The sequence below is a fragment of the Zonotrichia albicollis genome, chromosome 3, assembly GCF_047830755.1.
Source record: "Zonotrichia albicollis isolate bZonAlb1 chromosome 3, bZonAlb1.hap1, whole genome shotgun sequence".
Classification (NCBI taxonomy): domain Eukaryota; kingdom Metazoa; phylum Chordata; class Aves; order Passeriformes; family Passerellidae; genus Zonotrichia; species Zonotrichia albicollis.
Window position 1 is genome coordinate 18,213,641 of NC_133821.1, and position 27,976 is coordinate 18,241,616.

The 27,976-nt window shown below is 41.6% G+C and overlaps 3 protein-coding genes across 9 annotated transcripts in view; 2 read left to right on the plus strand and 1 right to left on the minus strand.

The window, feature by feature from the left end:
- Positions 1-20: 20 nt before the first annotated feature.
- DZANK1 (double zinc ribbon and ankyrin repeat domains 1) lies at positions 21-26,027 on the minus strand. Of its 7 annotated transcripts, none has more exons than XM_014268166.3 (21): positions 25,908-26,027; positions 23,320-23,444; positions 22,531-22,684; positions 21,356-21,473; positions 20,970-21,066; positions 20,114-20,226; positions 19,471-19,556; positions 18,058-18,175; positions 16,919-17,032; positions 15,875-15,967; positions 13,787-13,909; positions 12,906-13,067; positions 12,060-12,288; positions 8,518-8,621; positions 7,286-7,357; positions 6,279-6,375; positions 5,393-5,481; positions 4,300-4,380; positions 3,637-3,764; positions 3,217-3,291; positions 21-3,069 (listed from the first exon to the last, which is right to left on the minus strand). In XM_014268166.3, exons 2-21 carry the CDS (start codon positions 23,426-23,428, stop codon positions 2,949-2,951), a joined length of 2,283 nt encoding a protein of 760 aa, XP_014123641.2. In that variant the 5' UTR covers positions 23,429-23,444; positions 25,908-26,027; the 3' UTR covers positions 21-2,948. The 7 variants fall into 7 exon arrangements, 3 of the variants coding, with proteins under 3 accessions (XP_014123641.2, XP_026650277.2, XP_026650281.2); XM_026794476.2 differs by having other exon boundaries at positions 4,300-4,449; positions 25,908-26,015; XR_012579422.1 differs by having other exon boundaries at positions 3,038-3,069; positions 3,633-3,764; positions 4,300-4,449.
- BIRC5 (baculoviral IAP repeat containing 5) lies at positions 995-1,940 on the plus strand. Its single transcript, XM_074536866.1, has 4 exons — positions 995-1,130; positions 1,213-1,322; positions 1,458-1,575; positions 1,800-1,940. The coding sequence occupies exons 1-4, from the start codon at positions 1,017-1,019 to the stop codon at positions 1,878-1,880; spliced, it is 423 nt and encodes a 140-aa protein (XP_074392967.1). The 5' UTR covers positions 995-1,016; the 3' UTR covers positions 1,881-1,940.
- Positions 26,009-27,976, plus strand: part of POLR3F (RNA polymerase III subunit F) — a 6,974-nt gene continuing 5,006 nt past the window's right edge. Inside the window, exons 1-4 of the mRNA XM_005488520.3 lie at positions 26,009-26,135; positions 26,539-26,656; positions 27,522-27,589; positions 27,737-27,804. Coding sequence (XP_005488577.1) covers positions 26,080-26,135; positions 26,539-26,656; positions 27,522-27,589; positions 27,737-27,804 — 310 coding nt within the window. The 5' untranslated portion in view covers positions 26,009-26,079. The remainder of the gene's footprint in view (positions 26,136-26,538; positions 26,657-27,521; positions 27,590-27,736; positions 27,805-27,976) is intronic.

Consider the following 27,976-nt stretch of genomic DNA (forward strand, 5'->3'; position numbering starts at 1 on the left):
AGTATGTTTTAATGTAGCCAGTGTCCATCATCACCAACACAAAACCCAGTGGTGGTGGAAAGGAAAACCTGCCCAGCCAAGGGTTGTGTGCCCAGACATCCATGCACATTTCTGTCTGTTTCATGACTGTGAAAATTTTCATGTTCTTAATGTTATGAGTTAGCTGGACATTGAAAGAAAAGAAATATATGTCTTTATGAATGGAATTAAAGCCCTTCCCTTGGAAAAGCTTGTCTGTAGTCATAGTGTTTGTTAAGGTGTCTCTCCATCATCTTATTTCATTGGAATGTAGCAAACTCCAGTATGGCCCTGAGAGGAGGTGTGTGGGCAGCTGACCAAGGCAAGAAACTCATTTCCCTATGGGCACACACAGGCAGGCCTTAGCAAGCTCCTCCTTATCAGACAGAATTAGGAAATACAAAGTAGTCTGAAGATGATCATGGTTCTGCATTGTGTTCTCAAAGGTGACTATGAAGATCTCGAGAACCATATTGCTCTGTGGCTTTGTCCCTGAGGGATGGCCAAGTGACAACGCTGTTATAACAGCCCTGTGTCACCTGCTGAGCTGCCGCCAGCTTGTTTTATCCAGGTCCCTCTAACCCCGGATCCTCAAAGGCAGTGAGGTGATCCTCGTGGTGGGAGCCATGGCTTTGTAAGGGGTGAGGTTCTAAGGTACGTAGTGAAACAAGCGGACAAACGGTGTTCCCAGCCCTCTGCTTCCCTCTGGTGCCTCGGGAGCCCGGCTGCTGGCTCACCCGAGCTGCGCTTGAGGAGCCAACACCGCGCTGCCCGAGCAGCCAAGCATCACTTAACTAAGCCCGGCTTTCCCGGGAATAAAGGCGGAACTTTTCCTAACGGGGCAGCAAAGCCCGGGTGTTTCCCTGAGCTCCTATTCGTTGCCACAAGGAAAGTATTTCCTTTCTCCTGGCTGCGCGGGCGCCCTGAGGGCTCGGTGAGGCCGGCGGGTCCGCCCCGCTCCCGCCGTGCCCCGCGCTCGCAGCCGTTTGAACGGGGCCATGGCGGGCCGGGAGCTGCTGCCCGAGGGGTGGCGGCTCTACTTCCAGTCCGTCCGCGCCGCCACCTTCCACAACTGGCCCTTCACCGAGGGCTGCGCCTGCACGCCCGAGCGGGTGAGCGCGGGGCCGGGGCGGCGGGAGGGGAGCGGAGCGGGGCCGGGCGGGCGGGCGCTGACGGCCTCCCCTGTGCCCGCAGATGGCGGCGGCGGGCTTCGTGCACTGCCCCAGCGAGAACAGCCCCGACGTGGCGCAGTGCTTCTACTGCCTCAAGGAGCTCGAGGGCTGGGAGCCCGACGATGACCCGCTGTGAGTACCGGGGGATCCCTCGGCCTCTGTCCCGGCCCGGGGGAGCCGCTGGTGGCGACCGAGAGCGGCTGCGTGTGGCTCCTTGGGAGCTGCTGCCTCCTCTTACATTTTCCCTTTCTTTTCGCCTCTTTTCAGGGAGGAGCACAAAAAACATGCTGCGGCCTGTGGTTTTCTTTCTCTTCAGAAAGAACCTTCTAACCTGACGGTGCAGGAGTTCCTGAAGCTGGAAAAAATGCGAACGAGAAAGGCACTTGTACGTACACGGCATCTTGGCTTTGAATTGTTCGGCCAGGCTAGTTCCTTACCACAAGGCTTTGTGTAAAGTGCTTTGTTGTATCCAGGCTCGGGCTGGATAAGCCGCTGTTCCCTTTCCTTGTTCTCTGCTTTATGCAGGATGTATCCTGCTTTCTCCTCGAAGCTGAATGATGCTCCACTTAGTGGAAGACAGTAACATCGTATTATTTTTACTCTTTGCAGAAAAAAGAGGTCTCTCAGATGATGACCAAGGTTGAAGATAAAGCCAAGATCCAGCGTTGTCGTATAAAGAATCTGGCCTAGACTGCTGCAGCTTCATAGTTGCCAGTGACACCTTGTCTTGTCCACATGCTGTGGCACTGCCCTGTGACTGAATGGCCGTGTTTCCTGAGGCTGCTTCCAGACTGGCTGTCCATGAGAAGCAGAGGGAATTCTGCTTCACTCCTCCCACTCTGTCTGGGAGGTACCTGGGGTTTGATGCACTGCATACAAAATATTTTTCTGCAAGGATTCTCCTAATTTTCCTGCTGGTTTTTAAAGGATTATTATTTGTGGGTTTGTTTTCTTTTCTTTTTTAAATTTTTTTTGTAAATCCACCTGCTTGGAGATATTGTTGTCTAATAAAGATAGTAGTAGCTCTGGTGCTAAAACTTGTATTTCTGATAGCAGCTGACATGCATTTCCATGTTTGTACTGAATTTTCTGATGCTTTTAGATGCTTTGGGACATAGAAAGGAGAAGGAGTTTTAAAAATACTTTGAGGTTTTAGGATTGTGGCTTATAACTTGGAGTTATACCACACCTTAATGTGCCTGGTATTCTTGTAAATTTCTGTTTGTAGTTGGCTGCTGCCTTGTGTTGATGCATTTATAAATAAAAGCTGAAGGCAGAACAACAAAGTAGCTTTACTCAATTTTCTGGAGGACAAGACTCTGACCTTTACTGCAATGGGCTGCAGTTTTAACATCAAAAAGGAAATTAAGCTCATCAGTTACAGCTTGCAGTGCTGTTGCTCAAGTGTCAGTGTTCATCAGGCATTACAGACATTTCAGAGACATTGAAATGCATTTGTGCCTGGGAAGGTTTGGTTTGTCCCTTTGCTTGGAAAGGAAAAGAAAATTTGCACAATAGAGTGCAGCCAGAGGGGGATTGTGCTCTGAACTGCTGGAAAGGAATGGGGCAATCTTGGAGAAACGGTTTGACTGTTGCAGGGCCCAAGCTGATCAGACAGGGTCGTGGATTCTGCAGACAGAACTGGACACACGTGGTCAGGTGCTCCCAAAGTCCAAGAACCTTCAACTTTATTTGGGGAAGAACTTTGCTGTAATAACACATTGATGAGAACAATGTTCCTGTGTCACATAAGTCTGTTCAGTGCTCTCTATCCCCACTTACTTGGAACAGTGAAATAACCTTGTTATCTCCAGCTGCAACAGCCAAATCCAGCGCTGAGTGCCCTGCTGCATTCTTCTTTTGCACGCTTGCATTGCAGCTGTAAATACAGAACACATTGGTTTAAACTGCTTCAATTCAGTGCACTTAGTGATGAAGTGGCTTGGAGGTGAATATTTATGTGGAGTAACTTTGGAATTTCTGGATGCTGCTTCCCACAGGGACACGAGGCAGCCACAGTACCTACCCTAACAGGGCCCGGACGCTCTCCTCTCCCTCCAGTCCCAGCAGAACTGCCTCATGGAGAGCTGTGTTGTTGTGCCTGCACAGGAGGAATGAGCAATGCACTTACTACCTAAGGAAACTTGGCAAATAAAACTTAGGAAGGTGAATAGGAGGGTACAGAACACACAGAAAGTGTGGCAGGCTTTGGTGATGTTTATCTTATTAAGTTGAAGTAGGTGGGGGAAGGAAGTGAATAGAACAGCAGCTTTAATAACAGAAGTTATGAGAAATCTTCAAAGCTGGCAACTGGGAGTGTGGATAGTGTCCTTGAAAGCAACATATTTGTGGAGGAGAAATGGGGTTTAGCTCTCTCTGAACTTGGAGCATGTGTGATTTCTTTTGGTAAAACTTGAAAGAGCCGAGGCAGAGGATGGGAACTCACGGCCCTGACTGCTGGTCAATGTCAGCCCCTTTCTGCACCAGAGGGGAGATGGCTCCTGTGTGCTTGTTCAGGACAGCAACTGTGAGGGCAGGGCGCTCCTCCTGGCTCAGGGAGTTGGGGTCAGCTCCCTGGAACAGAGCACACCAAAGGGGGCTGCTAAAACCACACAGATTCTTCAGCTTCCACCTCGCTTTTGTGTTATGCCAGTTTAAGCTGGCAAATGGGCTTCGTGCTCAAGACAGAGAGAGGTTCAAAGTGTGTTGTTTTGCTTTCTTCTGAAAATGTTTGTCATCTCCTAGCTCAAAGCCAGAGTTAATGTGTGTAACAGTAGCCAAATGAGATCCCAGAGCAGAAACAGAGATTATGCTTGCCTTTGCTATACAGAGGACTTGATCCTAAATTATAAAACTAATTTTTTTTTTTGGTTTGGCTTTGACAAATCCAGAGAAGACTGCCTTATCCACTGACCAAATAGAAATTTTGGGAGATAATCTATAAATGTAAAACAGGCCCTATCTTCTCTAAAATGCTTTTTCAATATGAAGCCTGGTATTGCAAGGCTGTTGCCTCCTAATCATAAAGCTGAAGTTGCATTCCAGGCTAATATTCATGCAGTTGACAGGCAAAGAGTTGAAAAAGGAAACTTCAGCAAGTGTTACTTACATCACTGAGCAACTGTTCTATGAAGGAGATTCTTCCTTTCCCAGTCTGACCCAGTTCATCCAGCAGCTGTCTGGACTCTGGCTGTGGAGACACACAACAGCCAGGAACATTGCACACAGGGAAAATGCAAGCAGGTGGGCCAGATTCTGCCTTGGAATTAAAATGCAAAATGCACACAGTGGCATGAATTTGATGTATCTGAGCCTCAGTTACTAATCCCTGATTTCTTTGGGAATGTTTTTCTGAACCTGAGCAAATGCTGGGTAACCCTGGCCAATATCTCACTACTGAGGTCTTCATTCAGCAATGTGTGTCTGCAAATTATTCACTTTATGGCAATGCAGCTCTCCAGGGCTGTACAAAGATCTGCTCAGCACAGTAAAATTAAACATGGCTACATGTTTAGGAGTAAAGTTTGAAGTTTCCACAACTTGTGGAAGTATTTTGTTTTAAAAATATTTCTTTTTAAATAATCCTTTTATTTCTTCCCAGCTTTCAACCTTCTCTCATTTTGAAAACTCAGTCACTTTTTTTATCTCTGGACTCGTATCACAGAACTCTGTATCTTCTCCCACCCGTTGAGTTGGCTGACTGATTCATGCTTAGATTAATGTACATTGCCCTTTTGAAATTTTCCATGTCATTACTGACAATCCCTTTAATAGACAGTTCTTTCAGGAAATTTGGTCTCCAGGGGTAGTTAATCCTTGGTTCTTGAATTAAACTAGGCCTCAATGGAGTTAAATGTTGTAAAGTCAAGGGAAGATGACAATACATCCATTTGATGTTGCTTCTGAAAAATATCTATAAGAGAATCACTGCAACAGTCCTCAGGCCTAATGCAGTCTCAGAATTAAATAGGTTCACAATGAGAGAAAAAAAATATAAGTAAACTCTTAGAAAAACAAATTAGTTATTTTCAGTTCTGAACTAAAATGTCAGTTACCAATGTTCAGGTTTTCTATTAAGTTGGACTTTTATCCCCTGCCCCCAGTCAGGGTTAAAATCTTTCTATTTTAATGCCTGGATGCCCTCCTGCATGTTAATGCTGCTCCATAAATCTTGTTTTCCTGTTTTTGCAGAGGATACTTACAGAGAGCCTAGATTCCTTTCCCATAAGTGTTCTTGACTTGGTTCTCTTTATTTTGCCTCTTGAATGGAAAACATTGGGATCATCTCTGCCTACCAGAAATGAAAATAAGTGTTAATTCAAAGCAAAGTCAGTATCCTAACTAGAACTTGGAGCAGAGATCTGGAAATAATTTATCCAAAATCAAAGCAATATTTATCAGTTTTCCACATGAGAAAGTGATGAAATACTTGTTGCAGTTCAAACTGGTTTTAACAAAAGGTTTGCACAGCTCCCAGTGCAGTGACTGCCTCTTGCCAAGCCTCAGACTGGAAGCACAAAGTGGATGAAATTTACATGTGAATTATGTCAAATGATGTTATAGGAATTCTTGAATTGTAATGCTGACTCTACAACTGGTTGATTTAATGAAAACCTAAGTCCAAAATGAGATGCTCAAAATGCTGAGCTGTTACTGACACCAGTGGGAGATTGCAATTAAACAACATCCCTACATGAATGTATTTCATAATTTCTCATCTCTGCCAAATGTGCCAGAGCTGGCAGTTCCTGTCAGAGCTCAGATGTAGAGATAATATTGATATTTATGGTTCCTGTTGAAAAGAGTATGTGAAATATCTAAAGTTTTAGTGCTATAATAAAAGCTGTGACCTGTGGCTGCAGTTCATTGCTCTCTTCAGCTCTCCAGGGATGAAGTTCCCAGGAGTTTTTGAGGGCATCTGTACATTGCTTAAATCTCAACTTGGACACCTTTTGAAACTTAAAAGATCAACTTAAATAGGCACAGAATGTTTGCCTGCCTTGATCTCTAAGCTTCCAAGCACTACTTCTGTATTCCTGATTCATCTATTTATGGTCTACTGTAAAGACAGGGAGGAAAAAATCTCACCAAAATTAGTCTGACTGCCATCCTGTCCATCTGTGACTTCTGTTCCAGCCCTCAGATAATCATTGCTGAGCTTCACTGCTCTGTTAGGATGAATATTCTGTAGAATCATCAAATGCAGGCAGTTACTAAGATTATCATGTAATGCTGCTGTAATCTTAGTGGCACAACACTTGGCTATGAGAAAATACATAGGCTTTGAATAGCAGTGTCAAATTACCACAAGACATTATCATATGTAATTGAACTCTGTTTTGAGGCAAAATTATGTAGCAATTTTTTCTGAACTTTCTGTTAGGTATTTCTTTTGATTTAGAAAAAAAAAATTATACAACCTCAGTTAATGAAATGAAGATACTCATCCAAATGAAAGTGTTTCTACCACTTGAGAAATTTCACTTCTCAAATGATGTGATTCAGTTTTTCAAGCCTCACATGGCAAGGTAAGCTTTCCAAGATTCCACACAAGAGATGCAGTCTGAATTTTTGATTTTTGAAATGGTAGATTTTCATCTTGAAAAGCTGGAAATGTGTATGTTGTGATTTTTGGAACAATGATAATTCCTGAGATAGAGATTCCAGATTTTGAATAGAGCTAACAGGAGCTCTGACAAAAGTTATCTCCAAACTATTGAGAATTACTAAGCTTAGTTTTTAAGAGCACACTTCACAGGCTGAAGGAAAGCAGGTTCTGAGATCAAAAGCTAAGGGGTGCTAGAATCATCAAACAACATCAGCTGAAAGAAAAAAGTTAATAGTAATAGCAAACTAACAAAATGTGAGATGATAGCAACATAACCATGAAGTCTGGCTTAATCAGATAAAGGTACCTATTCATCCAGCTCCAACAGAGAAACAAAAAGATTCTTTTCTCTGAAGAGATAAGTTAACACCCTCTGAACAAAAGCATTTCTTGTTTAGACCTGAATTTCAAATCTATCAGCATTACACTGCTCTAGTGACAGCTTTAGACCAGCTGCCTCTCAACAGGCCCCATCCCATGAACTGACCTTGTAAACAGCAGCAAAATTCAATGTAATAGTGACTTCACAGTCATCTTCAGAGATGGTGGCATAGTTGATCTAAAAGGAAAGAGGAGCCATTAGTATATCTTAGCAAAAAAACCCCACAGAAGTACTTGAAAGAATAATTCTTGCTGATGGTGTTTCTTGCGCAGCCAATGCACAAAATCACACATGTGGCCTTTGCCTCCTTGTGATATTGTATCAACACTTCCCATGTCAGTGAGAAGGGGGCAGGTGTGTTTTGAGAAACTGGAAATTTCATAACAACTGAATTACCAAATTAATCCAAATAATAAGGCTGCATTTCATGGAAGTTCAGTTATTCTCCACTGAGGTTTTGTAGCTGCACAAAAGGCTGTGTTGTTCTTGGGACTCCCAGGTCCAGGAGAACTGGTGGCTGCTTTAGTGACACCAGTCTGTAGTAAAACTTTGGTACCTTTGTGTATCAGTCCTTGAGACAGTACTGCTGGCAACAAGTCTATGGAAGTCATACAAAAATGAGTGCACAGGGGATTATAAAGAGGTGGAATGAAGATTATATTGCAGCTGGTTGAGAATTTTGAGGTAAGGTTGATTATATTTCTAATCCACATGAAAAACTGAAAAAGCAGCATTAAACCCAGATAGTTGGCATCTGCTTTGAACCATTTGTTACTTCTGGGGGCACTGCTTTTAAGACAATAAACTGACACAAGGCCAAGAAGCAGCAGAAATAGCCTTCCCCAGGCAATTTTATATTCTTCAGGCCTATCTTTTTGAATCCTCTAGCAGAGGAAATAAGTTGAAATGGACTGTATCTCAACTCTATTAAGCAGATGTTTTCTTCTAGTTGCACAGCAGTTTCTGAACATCCTGGTGGACAATAGGTCTCAGTGAATATAGAAATCAGATAGCAAGTATCTGCTGGAGTATCTATTCCTTAGAAAGGAGTCCTAGAAGGTTCCCACCTTCTTTCTATATAAAAGCAGCTGAGCAAGGCTTTCTCCCTCCCCTTACAGCTCTTAGGTGAGAGAATAGGAATTGCCACTGGAAAAAAAGCAGAAAAAAGTCTTCAGGAGAAGACTGACCGAAAATGGAACAACCAAACAAGACAAACAACACACAGGTAAACATCTAAAGAAAAGGGAGACATTTACTTTTCCAGTGGTTGTGTAGCAGCCACAATAATCTTTTCATGACCCTCCAAAGGAAGATGTTACTCACAAGCTCCTTCCTACCTTTCCCATTTGAGGTTCTCCAATCAGTGTTCTGAATTCAGGGTTGTTCTGGGCATAGCTTCTTAAATGAGCACAAACATGATCCAGCTGTTTTCTCCAGTAACCTGTTCACAGGGAGAAAAATCCTTAAATGTGATTAACATTCCTTCTAGTCAGGTGAATGGAAGGTTTAAAAGATAGCACAGTTTCACTGAGATAAAAAAAATTTCTGTAGAAAATTCATCGAATCATGAAAATGAGAAGGAAGTTATGCCCTAAAAAGCCAGGTGGAACACTGTTTTATCTGTAGTTATAATTTATCCTTGTGGATCCTCTATTCACAACAAAGCCATGTCTTGGAATGATCCTTAGGAGCCAAAACTGGTCTGTGTGAAGGGAAAAATCTCACATTCCAGATCATAAGAAAAGAAAAAAGTAAAATATTACAATTAAGCAATTATGTGGTTTTGAACTGATTTTTTATGTGGTTTTGAACTGATTTTTAGTTTAGATTTTTGGATAACTGACAGGGAACAATAATCCAAATCTGAAAACTGCAAACCCAAAGCTCAGGATACACAACATTTTGGTCTGTGTAAATTATCCTCCAAATTAATTCCTTTCAATTCTATATGTAAGAGCATATTAAAAGCTTAAGCATTCCTGCTCTTTTGCCTGTCAGGATTGCTGGGAGAGAGTCAGCATTCCTTTATCCTGATAGAGGGCACAAAACATGAGGGGATGAATGTGCCTGGATTAAAAACTCATCTTAAGCCATTTAGAGCTTTGGCACCTCCTGTCCAGGCAGCTCCAGAGCTACATTTTGTTTTCATCAGAGAAAAAAACCAAATGGACTTGTTCTCATTTTTAACTGATTGTTTTCAGGATCTGTCTGATTTTCTTTTTTATTTTGTTGTAAATAAACTGTGTAGGCTTGGTAACCTCATTTAGCTTACACAATGCAGCTGCTCTGACCTTATCCTTTCCTTCATGTTAAGTGGAGCTTAAAACAGTGCAAAGAGACCAAGCCAGAAGGAAAGTGCTGCTCTGGCTTTTACAAGACAAAGCAAGGGCACAAGGAGTTTTGTGCTTGGAAGACTCAAGATTGACAAATGATGATATGACAAACTAAACCAACAAATCTTACTTGTTAAGCAGCTTTAAATGAATAGAAAAAGAAGGATCCAAAGAACAACACAAATTGTTCCCAAAAACATACAAGCTGAAAGCATTATTTAAAACATCTAAAACAGACTACTTGCTGAGTGATCTCTCCATAGAAGTCAGTATTATTTGCAATAAAGTGGTTTATAAGTAGCCCAGATCCCCAGATTTTATTTGAAAAAATCCAGATGGTCAGGAACATATTCTTGCATGGTTGATGTTCTATTAGATCTCATTATACCTATATCACACTGATTTAACCTTTGTTAGAGTAGAAAAGGGAAGTTCTTTGTAAAGTTTATCTGGTAAATGTCTTGATTCCTGTTCAAAACAGACTGAAGGTACAGCAATAAAAGAAATACAGTATACACCAGAGGATTAGTGTTTTGGTGCTTCTGTTGTTTGCCCCTTTCTTAACTCTAATATTTTTTTTAATCTTCACACATGAAAAGAAGGTTAGTTAATAGTTGATATGGTCAAGAAATAATAACCTCCATTTTACTTGATTGCTTCTATTTAAAAACTTGAATATCAAATGTCTGATCCTATTTTGATTGAAGAAATAATTGTCATATTTGACATAAATAAACAAGATTTTCCTGGGTGATAGTGCATGGTCTTGTTGATACAAATAGTTTCAAGCCATGTATAAAACTCAGCATGAACTGACTGTAAGAGACATTTATTGATTTATGGAATGAAATAAATTCCTCAGTCCTTGGCAGGATCTAAAGGAGAATACATTACACAGTGCAACTTCAACAAAATTACCTCTGCTAAGTGGATAAAAGAGAAAATAATTCAAAAGCAGCTCAGAATTTCTGCCCAACCTTTCCCAGTGACAGCAGTTCTCACTCACAAATCAAGAGCTGTACTTCTGACAGAGATATAGAAATATTCACTGTGACTTTGCTTTTTTCTTGGCTCTATTAGGGGCCAATCCTGTTTTATCTCTGACTAAATTAAGCTCCCTGGCATGTTGAGTCAAGTATTTCCTACAGTGATGCCTAAGAGAACATGTCACATTTCAGTGGAAGAGAGAAGGAAAACAGATTTCCCCAGTGATTATTTTAAGAAGCAGAGTCTATCTGAATACAGACACAGTCAAAAGAGGAATTTCTAACATCCATTAGCAACTTTTACTACCTAACAGAAAATTAATTCTGGTAACAGCCTGAGTTGATCATCTGACTGCTGAAGAGAGCTAGATGAGAAAGTGGATCCAAAAGAGAAACTGCTCCTCCAAACCAGGGTTTGGTGCTGTAATGATTGAAAATTAACTCATTCTATGGATTGCCCAGCTGGACTGCCCTGTGAGATTAAAGACAATTTTGCCCACTGAGCCATTTATTAGGTCCCTAATTAATAATAATTGACTGTCTTCAAGGGTTTGGGATCCAGAAAGCTGAAGATTTCTCAGGATCATAAAAACTAAAACCTCTAAAAATGGCAAAGCATTTAATGACAGCAAACAGCCAAGTGACTCCACAAAGAACAAAGTTGTGGAGGGATAGAATATAAGAGAATAGTGCAGAAGGTAATCTCACACCTGAGGAGTTGCAGCTGCACTAATCACCAGAGATTAGGAACATTCCTGCCCTTAACAGGCCACAGCTGTGTCCAATAATGATGAGTGCTACAAAAGAGTGGGTGAGCTGGAGTTTGTTGCCTGTGCTGCGAGGGGTTGCCCATGAGACATCACCAGGAAGGTATGGGAGATTTACAGTAAGATGACAACACAAAGTGACCACAAAACTCACTGTGAATGAAAGTTCTCTGCACTACTGGTACTGCTCCTACTGTAGTCTGGGAGAGGAAAGACTCTTCAATGAGTGATGTTTTCATAATCCTACTAAGAATCCCTTCCTCTAATTTAGCTTTCTTTGCTTCTGAGGCTTCTATCATTTATTCCACAATAGCACTCCAAGCAAGTTCCTCATGTAGATGAGCTTCATCATATTTTCAAGAGCTCTGACCCCCTATGTCTCAGAGTTTTATCACTATCCCTGCAGGTGCCATCACAGCTCTGCCTGAAGCCCACATGGCAGGGGCTGGGGAGGCTGCTGGGAACTGGGAGCTGTTCAGTGGTTTCCAATTCCCATACAGGCCGCCTGCCTCCAGTCTTGTGGCATCTGAAGAGATCAAAGTGCTACCAATTTAGTAAGGTTGCACAGGGCTCAGAAGCCCCAATTTTGATATTACTGATAGTTTTATTTTAGCTATTGGTGGAGGTCAGTGATTGAATTCTAAGGCAATCATTTACAAGTGACTGGTGGAAACAGACTTGTAAATATGTAAATCAGTGTCCTACTGATGCCACATTCCATGCATTATAATATTTTCAAGAAAAAGAGCAAGGTCATAAATTGTTTAGAAATCATAAAATCAGAACTTCTAACCTTTTCCAGGACTAATGGCTGTCAGGAGAGGCTTATGATCACTCATCTTTTCCACCTTTTCTTTTTGTGAAATCAGCTCAAGCTCCTTCTTTTCCAACAGTTTGCTGGATGGGTAAAAAAGTCCAATGGTTTGGGTTCCTTTATCTTCTCTTTCTGTTAGTTCTGCCCTTGATTTGGGCAAGGAAACAGGACAAGTTTGCCAGGCAACTTGAGCCTGTAATAGTTTTGCCTGTGGGTGGTTGAGGAGAAGAGAAAATATAAGTAATATAGATATAATTCAATGGCTTACAAGCATAACTAACCAGAACACCAAATTGTAAGGGAATGAAAAAGCTAGCAGGAAGAATAACTAAATTTTTAAATTTTAATTACCAGTCTGTAACAACAGTGCAACTTATCACAAATATTCAAGCAAAATCCAAATTCTTCACAATTGCCAGGGAATGTGTATGGTTTTGTAGGGCAAAAGCTGGCCTTGTTAGGTATTGGGCTCTTTCTTAAAACAGTTTAAAAACAACTACTACATTTGTGTGAAAGAATACCTTGTATCAGCAGAGCACAAATAATTCACAGCCAATAAGATAAAACTACTTGAAGAGCTAAGACTTTTGAAAGGCCAACTGTTTCTCACTTTGCCTTTACAAAGGCTGGATCGAGGCCTTGGGCTGAGGCTGCTTTTTAGCAGAAAGAAAAACATTTTTGCCCTCCTTGTGCTCCCAGCCCTCATCTTTGTCCCAAGGAAATGGAATTCCCATTCCCAAGGAATGGAGCTGTGCTGATTCACCCCCCCAGTGGAGCAGCCTCTCACTGAGTTCAAACCTGGCTTTGTAACATTCTGTGTCCTACCTGGGAGGATGCCAGGAGGTGCCCACGGTCCATGGGAGTGCCAGGAGAGCTCTGTCTGGATGGGGGCTCTATGTACACACCACAGGACACACAGAAGCGAGCATAGGGCTGGTTGCTGGTCCCACACTTGGAACAAGCAAAGTAGGATGGAGGAGGTCCAGGCTGGAAAGTTCAATGCAACATTTGTCACTGGAGCGGCATAGGATGAATGACTCAGGAATGATAAGGGCAGAGGAATGAATTAAAAGAAAGTAAAGTGCCACCCTGAGTGCCCTAGTACAGTACAGGAATAATGGTTATTTATGCATATAGGGGAGTGTTTCAAATTTTATGTGCATTCAGCTCACAGAGAATAAATTCTCCTTAAGTGTGATATTAGGTAGAAGCACTGCACAAGGGGAAATTGTTTACATTGGTTGTAACTACTGAGCAGCAGTTAAGTACTTGTCCTTACTGAAGTTAAGGAGGCTTTCAGTCAAACAATTGCATGCATCATCTTGTATCTGGTAATTGCCTGTATAGGTGATTATAGCCCAGAGCTGTTATGGGAAAACTTGCATTGGGTCAGCCTGTACTTTAACCTTTGATGGTTAAGCTACTTTGCCTGAGCACAGGGCTGTTGCATCTTAGCTGATGCAATGACCTGGTGCTTGTTGACCCACGATATTTGTTTGCAGCTCTAAACCCTGGGGTCACAGACTGATGTGCGGTCAGGACATCACCTAAGCCGTTCATTTTTCCATACCCAATCCTCTCTGCTCTAAGCAAGTATCCGGATGCTAACAGTGTTTAGTGACTGGCAGGAGCTTAGCACAGAGCAGTGTGGCACTGCAGCAGAGAAGCAGCCCCAGGTGTGTCCCAGAGGCAGCAGAAGCACGTGCCTTGGCCCCACACCAGGCACAGAAGCGGGCGTCGCTCCGGTTCACACCGCCGCACTTGGAGCACCGAGCCGTCTGCCCTGGCTGGCCCTGCAGAGATGGGCACCAGTCTCCTCCAAACGTGGGCTGGTTAAACAAAACAAGCATTAGGCACAAAATCCTCCTCATGAAGGAAAGTCCACAAGCCTATCAAAGGGAAAGAGCAAAGTAAGCTCTTCTGGCAACATAAAGTAATATTCAGCCTAAAGGAATTTCTGCACTTTAGAGTGACTTGGATCTAACCTATAATTCTCATTACAAAAACACAGTAAAATGTAGCATTAATTAATTTGAAAATATTTTTAGCAGAACTAGCACTAAAAAATAACCTTATCAATGGCGTGCTTTTAAACTGAGTATTTATTAATAGGCACATAAGAAATTAAGATGGAGGCTTCTCTATTGACAGCCTTGCATTTCCAAATGTGTATAAGCATTTGAATACATATGTATTTATATGTATAAGCACATATGAAATTAAGATGGAGGCTTCTGTACTGACAAACTTGCATTTCCAAATCCAACACACAATTTTCCTTGTACCTCTCTCTTTAGTAGTATGGCAGGGAGAATATGTTCAGGCAAAGAGTTTCCTCAGAGTTTGGAATTTGCTGCATAAATATATTTTTGCACTCTTTTGCCTTGTGCAAATTATATATTACCCAACTTTTCTACAATTAACTTATATGAGTAAGCAAAACAGGTTTTTCATCTGAAACTTCCAGAGCTTAAGTACAGATCCCAGCTAGGACAAATAGCACTTAAAATGTTTTGTTAGGTTTTGCCTTAAGGCTTATGCAGTTTATTTTCTCTACAAGTCAGGAATATGGATAGGGGACAGAAGCCAAGAAAAATTATTTTGATTACCCCATAACAGCAAGTAAGCAGACACAAAATAGCCCTGTTTTAATCTGTGGCCTGCATTGCAAGTTGAACAATGTAATTAGGGGGTTCAGTTGGAAAATAAAATTTAGAAAAGCACATGTCTAAGTATGTTCTAAATATAAATTATTTAATAGCCATTAATAATATCAGCATTATTGCTACTATTAAAAATACTCATCACTAATTCATCATTATTATTAGATTTTTTGATTAAGAATTATTAATAATTCTTAGTAAGCATTTAACTTTCTCAGCTACTACAGGTCTCACATTTGAATCACATGCCTAACTACACATGCAGCTACATATTATCTACACACATTTCTGCATTCACTGAAGCAGCCAAACATACATTTATCTTAGCTAAGTGCAGAATCCTACTGAAATTCACTTTGAAATCACACTCGTGGCTATACAAGAGACTTTTGCCTCTAGCTATGGACAGTTTTAGAACTCAGGATGTTAATCATTATAATCAGAAGATTTTAACTTGCAAACCATTATTGTTATATCATTTTTGTATTTACCACAACATGGAGAAGTGAAATGTACCAGATGTTTTTCATACAAGGTTTTTTCAGAACTGAAAATAAAATTCTTCTAAGAAACCAAGCTAAATGGGGAGTTGAAACAGAGCAATTTTAGGGGTAATATTTCAGTGCTTTTCTCACCTCCGTGCAGAGTCACAGCCAAATACAAGCATGCTAGCTGTATGCATGTAAGAGAAGCAGCAAGTAGAGATAAGAAAAATAATGTAAAAGTGGAGATATGAAAAATAATGCAAAAGTCTATTCTATTTTCAGAAAATAACTGAAATCAGTGTGAATGTTGTTCCTGATGTATATACTCAACTTTTCTAATGCAATTGAAAGTAATCTGAACACAAACATTACTCTCTTGGAGTCAAGACTACCCATTTGCTAAGAGCTTTCTGAGTTTTCTCAAGGGCATTCACAATTCTGACTTCCATGTCAGAAACTTGAAGGTACATGAGACACTCATGTTTAATTGGACATTTGTGGTGGAGCTTCTGTGGGAGGACTGGGCTTAAATGTGACATTGGGGAGAGAATCTCTGCTTTGGTGACATGGGGACATGACTTCAGTTTTCCAGAGATAAAGGATGTTGTGCTCTGTTTTGATTCACCCAGTGTGATTGAAACCTTACCATCTGTACTTCAGGCAGTTTGCTCTCACAAGTTGCACAGTGCTTATGGTGAAGAGGATTTCCTGTGCCACACACCTGACAGATGACTTTGCCCTTTTAAACAGAGAGAAAACACATTTCACAGAGTATTTGAAAACTGTTTGGAAACAAAAATACAAAGACTTGATATTACAAAATGCTGTGGTTATCCAGCCCTGCAGATAGAGGATATCCTTCAAGTCTGGGCTGTTTCACACTTTAGTTAGGCCATGTTGCCTCTCATCACATGGGGACTATTTTTTTTTTAATTATGCTTTAGTTTCTTCAGGAGATTCAGTATCAGTATCTCCAGGTCTTTGTATACTCTGGTTTCAGTTTGCTGAGTCACTATCCTCACAAAAACCAGACAGCCCAGAATGTGCATAGACAATTACTAACAATAATATAATACCATAGTACTGTGAGGTGCCTTAAAAGACCTCTGGTGGTGATTTGACCCTGGCTGAAGACCAGGTACCCACCAAAGCTGTTCTATTATTCCCCTCAGTTGGACAGAAAAGAGAAAATATAATGAAAGGCTCATGAGTTTAAGAGCAGGGAGAGATCACTCACTGATCACTGTTAGGGGAAAAACAGACTCATCTTGGGCAAGTTACTGAATTTATTACTAGTCAAATCAGAGTAGGAAAATAAGGAATCAAACCACATCTCAAAAAACACCTTTCCCCCACTCCTCCTTCTTTCCTGGACTTAATTTTTCTCCTGATTCTCTGTCTCCTGCCCTCCTCAGCAGCACAGGGAAATGGGGGTTAAGGTCAACCCATCACACATTGCCTCTGCTGCTCCTTTCTTCTCAAGGGAAGTATGTCCATGTCTTTCTTGTACTGGGGAATCCTTAACCCCTTTTTCCATTCAAGCTGTTTTAAATCTCACTAACTCTTAAAGCTGTCCATAATGTAATAATACAAAGCCAAGTTGGAGCAAAATATTTCTAACAGAAGTAATCTGTTAGAAAAATACATGCCAGGAGTTAAATCATTATTTGTTTTACTTATTCTCAATTACCTTAATGCAGATGTTGGTTTGGGGCTGCAGCTGTGGAGCTATTGGTGCCTCACAGATAATGCAAGTGGGTGTATTCATTGGCACAAGATGTCTGCATTCAAGGCATGGTGCCATCTGAAGGAAAAGCCACATCTCACAGTTATGTTAAGCACCACAATGAGATCATTAAGGTTATCATGAGATTTCAGTATTTTCCTAGCTGCAGCCTACATCAGCAGCAAGGTCACTGGAAACTCAGCAATTGACAGAAACTGATGCTGATACCGATCCTTAAAGATCAAAGGAACATACTGAGAAAAAGGAACATACTGAGAAAATATTAAGACATCTGGAAACAGAATGTCAGAAAGGTGTTAAGGAAATTTTCAATAAAATGAAAATGATACTATAAATATAGTAGGACTGGCAAGGTGCTGTGGTTCTTGAGGGGACCTGTGAGAAGGCTTTCTTTCTGTTCTCTGTGAGAATTTCTTTCTGTTTCCAAGAAATTATAATCCTGTTATTCCACTGTCACCCACTTCATACAGGTAACTGAAATTCTCCTAATTATGAACCTAATCTAAGGAGGTGGTGAATCTCAGTAATTACTTAAAACTACAGCATTTCCCAGACCAGGCAACACTCTGATGATACAGGAAGGGAAACACACCACTGATGTGTTAGATCAGGTTATGATCTCTTGGGAAGAGCTCAGGGAAGACAGTTACACACATCACTCCAAAAACTTGGTGCATATGCTCACACATGTCACCATTTGAAGTTTCAGGTCTGGTAGTGTTTCCTGACATAGGAAAATAATTTACTTTTTCTTTGTTTTCCTTATTAGAATACTTGGCCCTTGAAAAAATCAATTTCACCCATTGTTGTAGAATTTCATGGGGTCCAGTGCTAAAGGTATTGAGCAGAACAAAGCAATTAGAGCAGAACTTTGAAATGAAACTGTGAGTAGGTAACAGGTTTGCCAGCACTGACTGTGTAGCTTGCAGAGGCTGCTGTTCTTTGCAAGGATAATGATGTGTGGACTGCTGTAATGTTTGCAAGGATGACGTGTGCATTGCTGTGATGTTTGCAAGGATGATGTGTGCATTGTTGGGATGTTTGCAAGGATGATGTGTGCATTGCTGGGATGTTTTGCTGACCTGTGTTCCTTCGGGGACTGGGAAGCGCTGGAATGGCACAGGGGGGACAGGAGATCCACATTTCTGGCAGAAGTGAGCCAAGGGCTCAGACAGGCGAGGGGCAGAACAATGTGCACATCTGAAAATAAAGCAAACTGGCTGAGCTGGGTTTAGTATTGCACTGCTGCATAATAATGAATAATCTGCAATTGGCTATGGCAGGAGTTAGGCTGCTGATTTCTCAGCAGTGGTGGAACACCACACCATGCCCCAACATCCATGATATGGAGTTCTGAACTCCAAACAGCTTTGCAAGGTAGAAAGCTGTCTGGTCTTGGGGGTCTCTGTGGTTATGATGACCCCAAGATGTGTCAGAGTCTCTTTTCCCAGCCCAGCAGCTGAAGAAGGAGTCAGGATTCTTCTGTTCTGGTTTTCAAGGTTATTTATTTGCTGTTATGTATAATATTCTTTCCCTGGCCTGTTGAGGTCCATTCAGCAGGTCCGTCAGTGGCACACTGACCACCTTCAGAGGTGATGTAATTTTTTTATACTAAAAACTACGTGTACATTATTTAAAATAATTTCCCAATACCTATTACCTATGTTAGACAGTGTGTTCCTACTCTAAACCAATCCAAAAGTCCCAACATCACTCAGAAGATGGAGGCCAAGAAGAAGGAGAAAAAAGGACAAGGCATGCCCAAATTTCTCCATCCTGGGACCCCGAGCCCCCATTTTAAAAACCCCAAAATTCTACTTTTCACCCTGTGACAAACTAGCTATCATTCTACTTAAAATTTTGTGGCTTGTAAATCCTCATATAAGGTTGGTAATTTTTTTCATAGGTCAAAATCAAAGGCACAGGGGTCTTGGGCTCTGTGCCAAGGTCTCTGAGCCCCCTGGCAGGGGCCATTCAGGAGCCATCCAGAACAGCCAGAGGGATGTCCTGGGTTCTGACAGTCTGGCTACTATGGAGTTTCATACTTTGCTCCTCATGATGGGAGGTAAGCAGGTGTCCTGACAGGGAGTCTGTGTCAGGCCTCACTGCTGCACCACGGGGAACCACTGATGTAGATCACAGAACTTTTTCAATCCTGATAAGCATTAATGTTCTGTGAGACTACTCCAGTGAGCAGCGCTCACCTACAGCACTGAGGGTGTACTATAATTTGAAAAGACAGTTTATTCTCTGATCCTATGAGTGTTAGGAGGTTTTTTTTAAGGGATGATAAGACAGCTGATAACTGACAGTTGAAAACTACATTTAAGAAACAGAATTTTCAAAGTCTTATCTAGATGATGTTCTGCAGCTATGACCCAATGTCTGTCTTTGCCTTCCTTATTTTTATAGAAGCCCACAGGATTATCAGCTTAGTTGCAGAAGGATGAGATATTTTCCAAAGGACAAGTATGTTAAAAGGAGAAGCCACTTACTTAAGGAAATCTGTTTCACTCTGGATCCTTGACATGTGTGTGCTCACTAAACTTTTCTGGACAGTCACTGTAGAGGAACTTGCAAACTGAAATACAGGCAATTCTTTATGCTTTAGTAAAGAAATATTTGCAAAATGCATGGAAAGATAGAAAAATCAGCTAGTGATGCAATTTGAAATAAACTGCACTGAAGTGCACGGCTTTGAAGAGTATCTACCATTCTTGATTCCCCATTAGCTGAATTAAGAACCCATGGCTTCTTCCAGTAAAAATAAATCAATGCCTTGCTATATGTACTTCCACCACAGCATTACTGAATATTGAGTTTTAAATATTAACTTGCCAACAAACAGCAGTAAATATTTGCTAACTGCAGATTCAGGAATTTATTAGAAAAGAATTAGTAGGAATGCAGTCAGTATTGATTTCCTTTGCCTGGTTTTATCCATGCTGACAACTGTTTCCTGCTTTGGGCATTCCTGTTCTAGTGCATCATTACCATTCCATTTAAATCAGGACTGTAGAATCCAGGCAAAGGCATTAATAGCTGAGAGAGATCACAAATCTTCACCTCCTTTTTTTTTTAGACCTCTGTCCTGATGACAATCTTGCAAAGTTTTCTTCAGCTTACCCCTTTGCTCACCTGCAGTGACTCCATTTGCTGTGCTGAGGTGGATTCCTCTCTGTGCTCTGTGGCTCCCAAACCACTGGCAAGGAGCTGAGGCCCTTGAGGGGATCTGTGAGAAGACTTTCTGTCTGTTTCCAAGATTAAAATGACAATCCTGTTATTCCACTGTCACCCACTTCATGCTTCAGTTAATATATATCTGAACAGGAATGTTACATACTCTGCTTTAGCATAATTAAAAACATTTGGCCTTCACATTTTGGGTTCAAATAAGCTGCATGGAATTGCAGGAAATGAAACTAGAAGAAACCCCACACCTCTCTGACTGAGCTGACTTATGTGTTTTAATTTATTTACAGTTTTCTTCCTTCCTGCATGCTAAAAAAACCCCAGCTCCTAAGAGTAAATTAATGAGTAAACATTAATACAATTACTGGCTCTAAAACAGTCCCATTGCTGTTGCCATGGAATAAGAGACTTTATCTACAGAGAAAATCTGGGTGAAGCTTTCATTTCTGTTCAGTGTATTTATTTTGGAATCTTACTGCAAGCAAACATCAGTAACATTCTGTAAAGGATTTGCAATCCCATCAATTTAACAGCATCTTCTGGCACGAAGGGAAGTACAGACAGGGCCTTGTTGTGTTGCTGAGAAATGAATGACATTTCAATATGTTTTAAGAAGTCATGTGAAATGTATGGAAGGTAAATTTTGTTCTCTATTTGCAGTGTTGAGCAATCCAAACTAGAATTTCCAGAGATTGTTCTGTCTTCTGAGAGGGTTTTGAAATTGCCCACATTTTACAAGTTATACAAGAGGAAAACTCTATGCGATTTTCTGCTATCTCAGTTTTATGAAGTGATACTGTACCTTGAAGGTCTTGGGATGTTTCATCCCAGGCAGGCTTGATTTCCACATTCAGTCTATTCTTCTTAGGTTTTGTAGTAAATGTTCCACCTTCCTTATTCTAAAATGTAATTCCATTTGAATTTCAAACAAAACTTTTGCTTTTGCTCTAATCCTCTCCTGCTATAGTTGTTAAAAATTTAAAAGTACATCCTTAAGGTATTTATTTTCAATGCAAGTATGTTAAAAGCTTAATTTTAATACTACAAAAAGGATCAAAGCAGCAAAGATGGGCAAAAAGAGAAAATAAGATATGTGAATAAAACTGGCAGTCAGAGCTTAATATCTAAATAATATAATATATAAAACATTTTATACTCATACAAGCGGTTACAATTTCCAAAACTTACCTGTATGGCCATATCTTTCAGGAAATTCTTGTCATCATCTTCAACAGGGAAAAGGAAGTTTGGTTGCTGGTACTCTACCACAAACACCTTTGTCACAATTGAACTCTCTCTGTAGTCCCTGAAAATCAATATTCACAAAGCTAAGAACCTAAGACCTGTGTGCTGCAACAAGAAAATCTCTCATGGATGTGGTTTATTAGGTGGAACATCCCTTTCAAGCTTGCCAGTCATCATTGCAGTAGGATCTTGAGCAATATTTGTTTGATAAAACAACTGCCATTCTTTAATGCCTGTTAAATTACAGCAGTGGATTGAAATTGCTGTAAATGTCCAAACCAGTCTTGCATGACTTATTGTTATTATTGTGAATCTCTGAAAATGTCTTAGTATAAACAGTCTGGAAACAAATGTTAATCCAGGTAGTGATGGCAAGAAAATAAACCTAGGCCTAGGTTCTGTGTGTTAGATAATTTTGTTGTGTTGCAGTGCAGACACAAGCACAGGCTGGCTGCAGGTGCTGCTAACAGGGAACAGCAAACACAAATCTCCAAGTGGAGTGGAAGTTCCTGCTCCCTTGGAAATAAAAGATAATGTAACACAGTACAGACAGAGAATTGATGTGTCCTCTCTCTAAGCATGAAGTTAGTTTGGACAAACTCACTGGTTGTGCAGCAAAATTCAGTTTTCTTTCCATGTATTGTATTTTTGATTTACCCAACATTGTACTTAAGCTGTGAGGTTCAGCATTCTGTGATCCCTTGGGAGAAATGAAGCAAATTCCTGGGAAGACCAGCTTCTAATAATCCACAGAACCACTGGATGACCCCAGAAACACCAGCCTGGTTTCTCTGGTGTTTCTGATGGTCACATTCCAAAGGAGGTGCTCTCAGGACAGTACATCAGCTCCTCAACCACAGCCTCTGACATCAGTGGACACCCAGAGTCCAGGAGGTAACACCCAAGAGATTATCCAGCCACACAAAACATGGATGTCCATTCTAATGGATAAAAATTATCCTGAGAAAGCCAAGTTAGTGCTATTTATGAGGATCATTTAGATTGCAAACTGCCTGGGGAAAGGCTCATCTCTCACCTGCAGGGTATGGAGTGCTTAAACAACACAGTCCCTTGCTAAAACAGAACTAAAATAAACCAAAACAGGATTTGTAACTCACTTTGTAACTGCCAGGGCTTTGACCATTATTCTCCCCTCTGGTAACATGATAGGACCCTTATACTCCAAGGTGTTATAAGGCCCATAGCCAGGTTTCCTACTGACTTCTGGTTTACTTCCATCTAAAGTGTAATAAATAGAGGCCTCAGGTGTATCTGAAAGAAACAGAAAAATTAATTCCTCATACTGTGGGAACCTTGGGAAAACAAAGTATTCACTACTGTGCTTGATTTTTCTCACATAAAGGAAATAATCAGGTCCATAAGTGACTGGATGTTTGGGATCAAAACTGTTTCTCCCATGAAATTTCAGTTACCCAACAAAAGCAATTTCATTGTAAGCAATATTTCTGACAGCAAAGTGTCTGTGAAATGATTTTGCATGCAAACATTGCAGCAGCTTGTCCATTCCAATGAAAGAAAGGGTGTTTTCTGCCACAGCAAAAGGTGACAATTCAAAAATTGTAATGACAATTGTTGGGAGTGAGCCTGGTACATGATTCTTTCAGGAACTGTTTTTGTAGTCAAAGCCAAATGCAACAGCTTAAAAGTTTGGCCTTGGAAGCAATTAAGACTGCTAACACATATAACTTTTATGTCAGTAATATTGTTTGGATGCATAAAATTACATGCAAGTATATTTGGTGCATCAAATCTGCTGGTCAATTTTATAAGTTCCTTAAATGCACACTCCAAAAATCATGATTAAATGTGAAAAAAGTATAAAGGCCAAATATTTCAAATGGACACATAAGGACAGGTTTGAGGTGGGGTTAAAACCTTGTTCATACCTGATTTTATTTCTATGAGAGTATTTGTGTCTATTTCCCGCTGAGCTTTCCCAGGAGGTGGGATTCGAAGTGGGAAGATGTGAGGAGCTGAGACAGAGCCAGCTGTCATTTTTCCCAGCAGTGATCTTTAAAACAGAAAAGTAAAAAGGCAATCATTTTCCTAAAAAGAAGAATGCACTGAGAAATACAGTCTTTCAGCATGACTTCTTGTCTTTGTTTCTCTTGAAGAGAGAACACTGGATTCTTTAAACCATGCTGTGACTGTGACTGTGTGTGTTTGAGCTAGAACAGCTGCAGCACCTCATGTCAGTGACACATGGAAGGAGTAAGGGACAGGAATCTCTACCCTGACCATGTCAGATGTGAAACCAGCCTCATCCCACTATGGCCACCTGAATAAGTGGAAAATACTAAAGAAAACCAGCTATTTCTTAAGCTTATGCCAGTTATCATGTGAATTCAGAATATATCCGTGAAACAGGTGCCAAACCTGATTTATCCTGATGTACACAGTCATTATCACATCATGTCATTCAAGAATGCAAAAATGCATTTGGATATGATGACATTTTACAAAACAAAGATATAATATACACTCCAGATCTTGGGAACTGATGCTCAGGGCCAGGAAACACATCTGGGCTACAAGGATTTGGTTCTGTCACCAACCCTCCAGTGTCCCAGGGACACTCCCTACCCTCTCAGGGCAATCTGTCCCAGTGCTCCTTTACAGGCTGAGGGTGAACTTTTCCCCTGGAAGCCTGGAACTTCCCGTGCCCCAGATTCTCTCTGTTGCCTCCTGCCCCATTTTTGGGCACCACTGAGCTCAGCCCGGTCCATCCTCTGACCCCACCCACCAACCATGGGCGGATCAGCTCTGTCCCTGACCCGAGGGGGCGTTCAGCCTTTCCCTGATGTTCCCAGCAGCTCTTGGCATCCCAAAGCTACAGCGGGCTCCTGTGGAAACCCAGTGCACAGGGAATGTCTCTGTCTGCTCTGGGGTGCCCTGACCCCCAGGGGAGCACTGACTTTGACCCTCATTCATGGAGAAAGTTTTCTAAACTCCAGAATAGACCAGAATCCACAAAAGTGTGAAATAGATTATAGAGAGCAGTGTGGGTGTATCACTTGTGTGAGAAATTTAGGTTTTGAGATTTTTAGTATGTTGTGGATAGAAGCAAGATGGAGGGCACAGGATGTCATCCTGGGTTTCTTCTTCATGTTTCTTCTTCCTTCTTCTTCTTCATGGGTTTGGGTGGCATTTTGTAATTGGGCAAAAAAGTCCACATTGTGGGCTCTTTAAGATCAGTTATGTGATTTATGTTATACAATAATTTGTGCTAAAGGAAATTAAAATCACAGCATCTTGTGTACCAAGCCAGCGTCGGACAAATAAAGAATGGGAGATTCAAACACCAGGAGGACACTGTCTCCAAGGTTATTTCAAAGATGTACATTTCAAGGGATTTTTTTCGTCTGACAAGACCCCAGCAGGAGGCATTTGATGGGCATCATCAGAAGTTCATGCCAGGAAGTGTTCACCTGACAGGATTCCAGGAATTATCCACTGCTTCCAGGAAACACAGCAGCAAAAAAGATAAACTACAATAATATGCTAAAATATGCTATAGAAGAGCCCCCTACCAGAGCCCAAAGGACTGTATAAAACAGATCTCTTTGAAATGACATTTCAGAGACCCACAGGGACTTTGGTGCAATAGAGACCAAATCCTGAGTCTCCTCAACACTGATCGCCTGGCTCAGAGTCAACTCGCTTGTGGCTTTTTCCAAATTTATATTTGATAATTTAATAAATTTCCTTAATTATTAATTGGAGTATTCATTTATAACAAGTTATTAGGTTAAGAAGGAAAATAATCTAGGTGTCAGCTCTTAATTGGATAGTTATTCTTAAAAGATCTTGTAACAAGAGATAGGATTTTTCACGAAACATGTCTGTGACAAACTTTCCTTAGGATTTTTTCTCCTGAGAAGCTGAGAGGCTTCAGGAACAAAACCTAAACAATAATTATCTGCTGCTGTGGAATGCAACAGGTGCATCTGTGATTGGTCTCATGTGGTTGTTTTTAATTAATGGCCAATCATAGCCCAGCGGTGTCTCTCTCTCGTCAGTCACAGGATTTTGTTATTCATTCTATTCTTTCCCTTTCCTTGCTAGCCTTCTGATGAAATCCTTTAGTATAGTTTTAATATAATATATATCATAAAATAATAAACCAGCCTGCTAAACATGGAGTCAGATCCTCATCTCTTCTCTCTGGGACCCCTATTATCACCACTACAATAATTGGCCACTTTGTGCCTTCTAATAAAAAGCTGCCAAACTCACCGTAATGAGACTTTTACTGATAAGAAATAATAAACACCTGAATCCGAACACAAATTACTGTCTCAAGTGCTTTCAATCCAAACCCAAAAACCCAACAACTAACACCTCATAGGCTCCCTCCGGCCTTTTGGGATCGCATCCCTGGAACGGGAACGGCCCTGCCGGCACCTCTGTTCGCTCCAGGGCGCGGCCCCCACACCCTGCCCTGCTCCATCGCGGCTTTCCGGCCCCTGCTCACCCTCTGGATCCCGCTCGATCCCGGTCAATCCCGGTCAATCCCTCTGGATCCCGCTCCGTTTCCAAGGACGCCGCTCCCGCCCCACATTGGCCGTTGCCAGGCAACCGACACCGCCCGCCCTCTCCGTCGCGCATTTCTGACGTCATCTCCCCGCGGCGGGGCAAGCCGCGCCATGGCGGAGGTGAAGGTGAAGCCCGAGGTGCCGGATCCCATGGACATCGAGAGCAGGTGCTGCGGACGCCCGCAGGCGGGCACGGGGTGGCTGTGTGGAGGCTACGAAGGGTTCTGGGGCCGGGGGCAGCAGGCGTGGCGGGGTCGCGTCGTTCAAGGCCTGAGGGAGGTGGTTCGACGCACGAGGGTTAATGAGGAAAATGATGCTGAAGGAGAGGGTGGTTGGAGACACTGAGAGTTTCGTGCTTAGAGGGCACTGAGGGTTGGGTCAGGTCACTTTCGGCTGTCCCGGAGTTTTTCTGGTCTTGGAAAGGAAAATGGTGCACAGGTACCGAGCTGAAGAAGCAATTGATGGGTACTTTTACCCCGAGTTGCTCCTGTCGCTCTCTCCCATCCTGACTCCAGTGCTGTTTGGATGGAGCAGAACACGAGTTTTAAAGTTGCTTCTCTCCTCCTGCAGGATCCTTGAGCTGTGCCACCAGTTCCCCCATGGCATCACGGACCAGGTGATCCAGAATGACATGCCTCACATGGAAGCCCAGCAGAGAGCTGTGGCCATCAACAGGCTGCTCTCCATGGTAGGGACAGCCCACCTTCCTCATCCTCCTCAGCACATTCCTAACCACAAGGTTCATTAGCGATGGAGAGTTAATTAGCTGTAGAGAAAAGAAGGGATGTGAGCCCTTTTCTCATAGGTGGGGGTGTTCTTTGAACCCCCCATGAAATCCCAAGCTTGTGGATTGCTCTGAAGGCACACAGGAACCTGCCAAATCTGTAAGAAACAAGGCTGTAACTGCAGGAAAGGATCAGCTGGCAGTGAGAGTGAATGTTAATTAATTAGGCTTGTCCAGTTGCTTTCCTCTTCAAAATAAGAAATAAGGACTTTGCCTGGCCACAAGCATGCACAACAGAACAATCTCTTTGCCAGTAATTTGCTTCTAAAAATCACTGCCCATCAGATTTGGCAGCTTTCCAGTGATGGCCACTTAGTAAAAAGCAGAACTTTGCTGTTGGAACTTGGAATTGTTCCAGAGCTCCACTGTGATTTCTGGGTTTCTGTGCAAATGAGTGCTTTGGTGGGAGCTGAGAGCAAAGTGTACCAGAACTGGATGTCCCTTGTCAGCCATGGCAAAATCAGGAGAAATAATAGGAATTGTGTAGATGTTGTGGAAAGGGTCAGGAACTTATTTATTTATTTATAACTTATTTATTTATTTATTTGTTATTTCTGACAGCTGATGATAAGTGGAAATTTGTCAGGGGAAAAAAATACCCTCAAGGCTGTCATTGTTTCCAGTTAGAAATGTTAGTTTTGATTTTTCTCAATTTAGTTGACATGAAACCAGGTTTTTATTTTAGAATTTCAGAATATTCTTCTAAAACACCTTCTGAAACAAGCAGTTTGAAAGGAAGTAAGTAATGCATTGTGTCCATCTCTCCTAGGGGCAGCTGGACCTTCTGAGGAGCAGTGCAGGTCTCCTGTACAGGATCAAAGATTCCCAAAATGCAAGGTAAGACTGTGTCTGCTGGGGAGGTGTGTTGGGAACACAATTCTTGTTTAAAACAAATAGAACTTCAATTCTTGTTTAAAAGAAATCTAACTTCTTTCGAATTTTGGACCTTTTAAAAAAATCCTGTTGTCTGTCTTGTTTTGACAGTAAAATGAAAGGTTCTGACAATCAAGAGAAGCTGGTTTACCAAATCATAGAGGATGCAGGCAACAAAGGTATTTAAATTATCATTGTGAATGGTACTGACTCTGTTTGCTAACTGTCCAAAGTCACAAATGCTTGCCCAGACAATAAAAATATAAAATCTAATGCCCCATACCTGCTTGCTTTCCCCCAGTCCTTTCTGTCCATTCCTTCCCTTTTGCTGGGAGTGGCAGGGAAGCAACC

Excerpts from the sequence above, each read along its gene's own strand:
- BIRC5 (XM_074536866.1), top strand. The coding sequence starts at position 1,017 with ATGGCGGGCCGGGAGCTGCTGCCCGAGGGGTGGCGGCTCTACTTCCAG. Across the intron at positions 1,323-1,457 it reads GAGCCCGACGATGACCCGCT|GGAGGAGCACAAAAAACATG; the intron begins GTGAGTACCGGG and ends GCCTCTTTTCAG. Across the intron at positions 1,576-1,799 it reads TGCGAACGAGAAAGGCACTT|AAAAAAGAGGTCTCTCAGAT; the intron begins GTACGTACACGG and ends TACTCTTTGCAG.
- DZANK1 (XM_026794476.2), bottom strand. The coding sequence starts at position 23,428 with ATGACAGCTGGCTCTGTCTCAGCTCCTCACATCTTCCCACTTCGAATC. Across the intron at positions 20,227-20,969 it reads AACATCCCAAGACCTTCAAG|ACAGAAAGTCTTCTCACAGA; the intron begins GTACAGTATCAC and ends TCTTGGAAACAG. Across the intron at positions 17,033-18,057 it reads CAGTCCCCGAAGGAACACAG|ATGGCACCATGCCTTGAATG; the intron begins GTCAGCAAAACA and ends CTTTTCCTTCAG.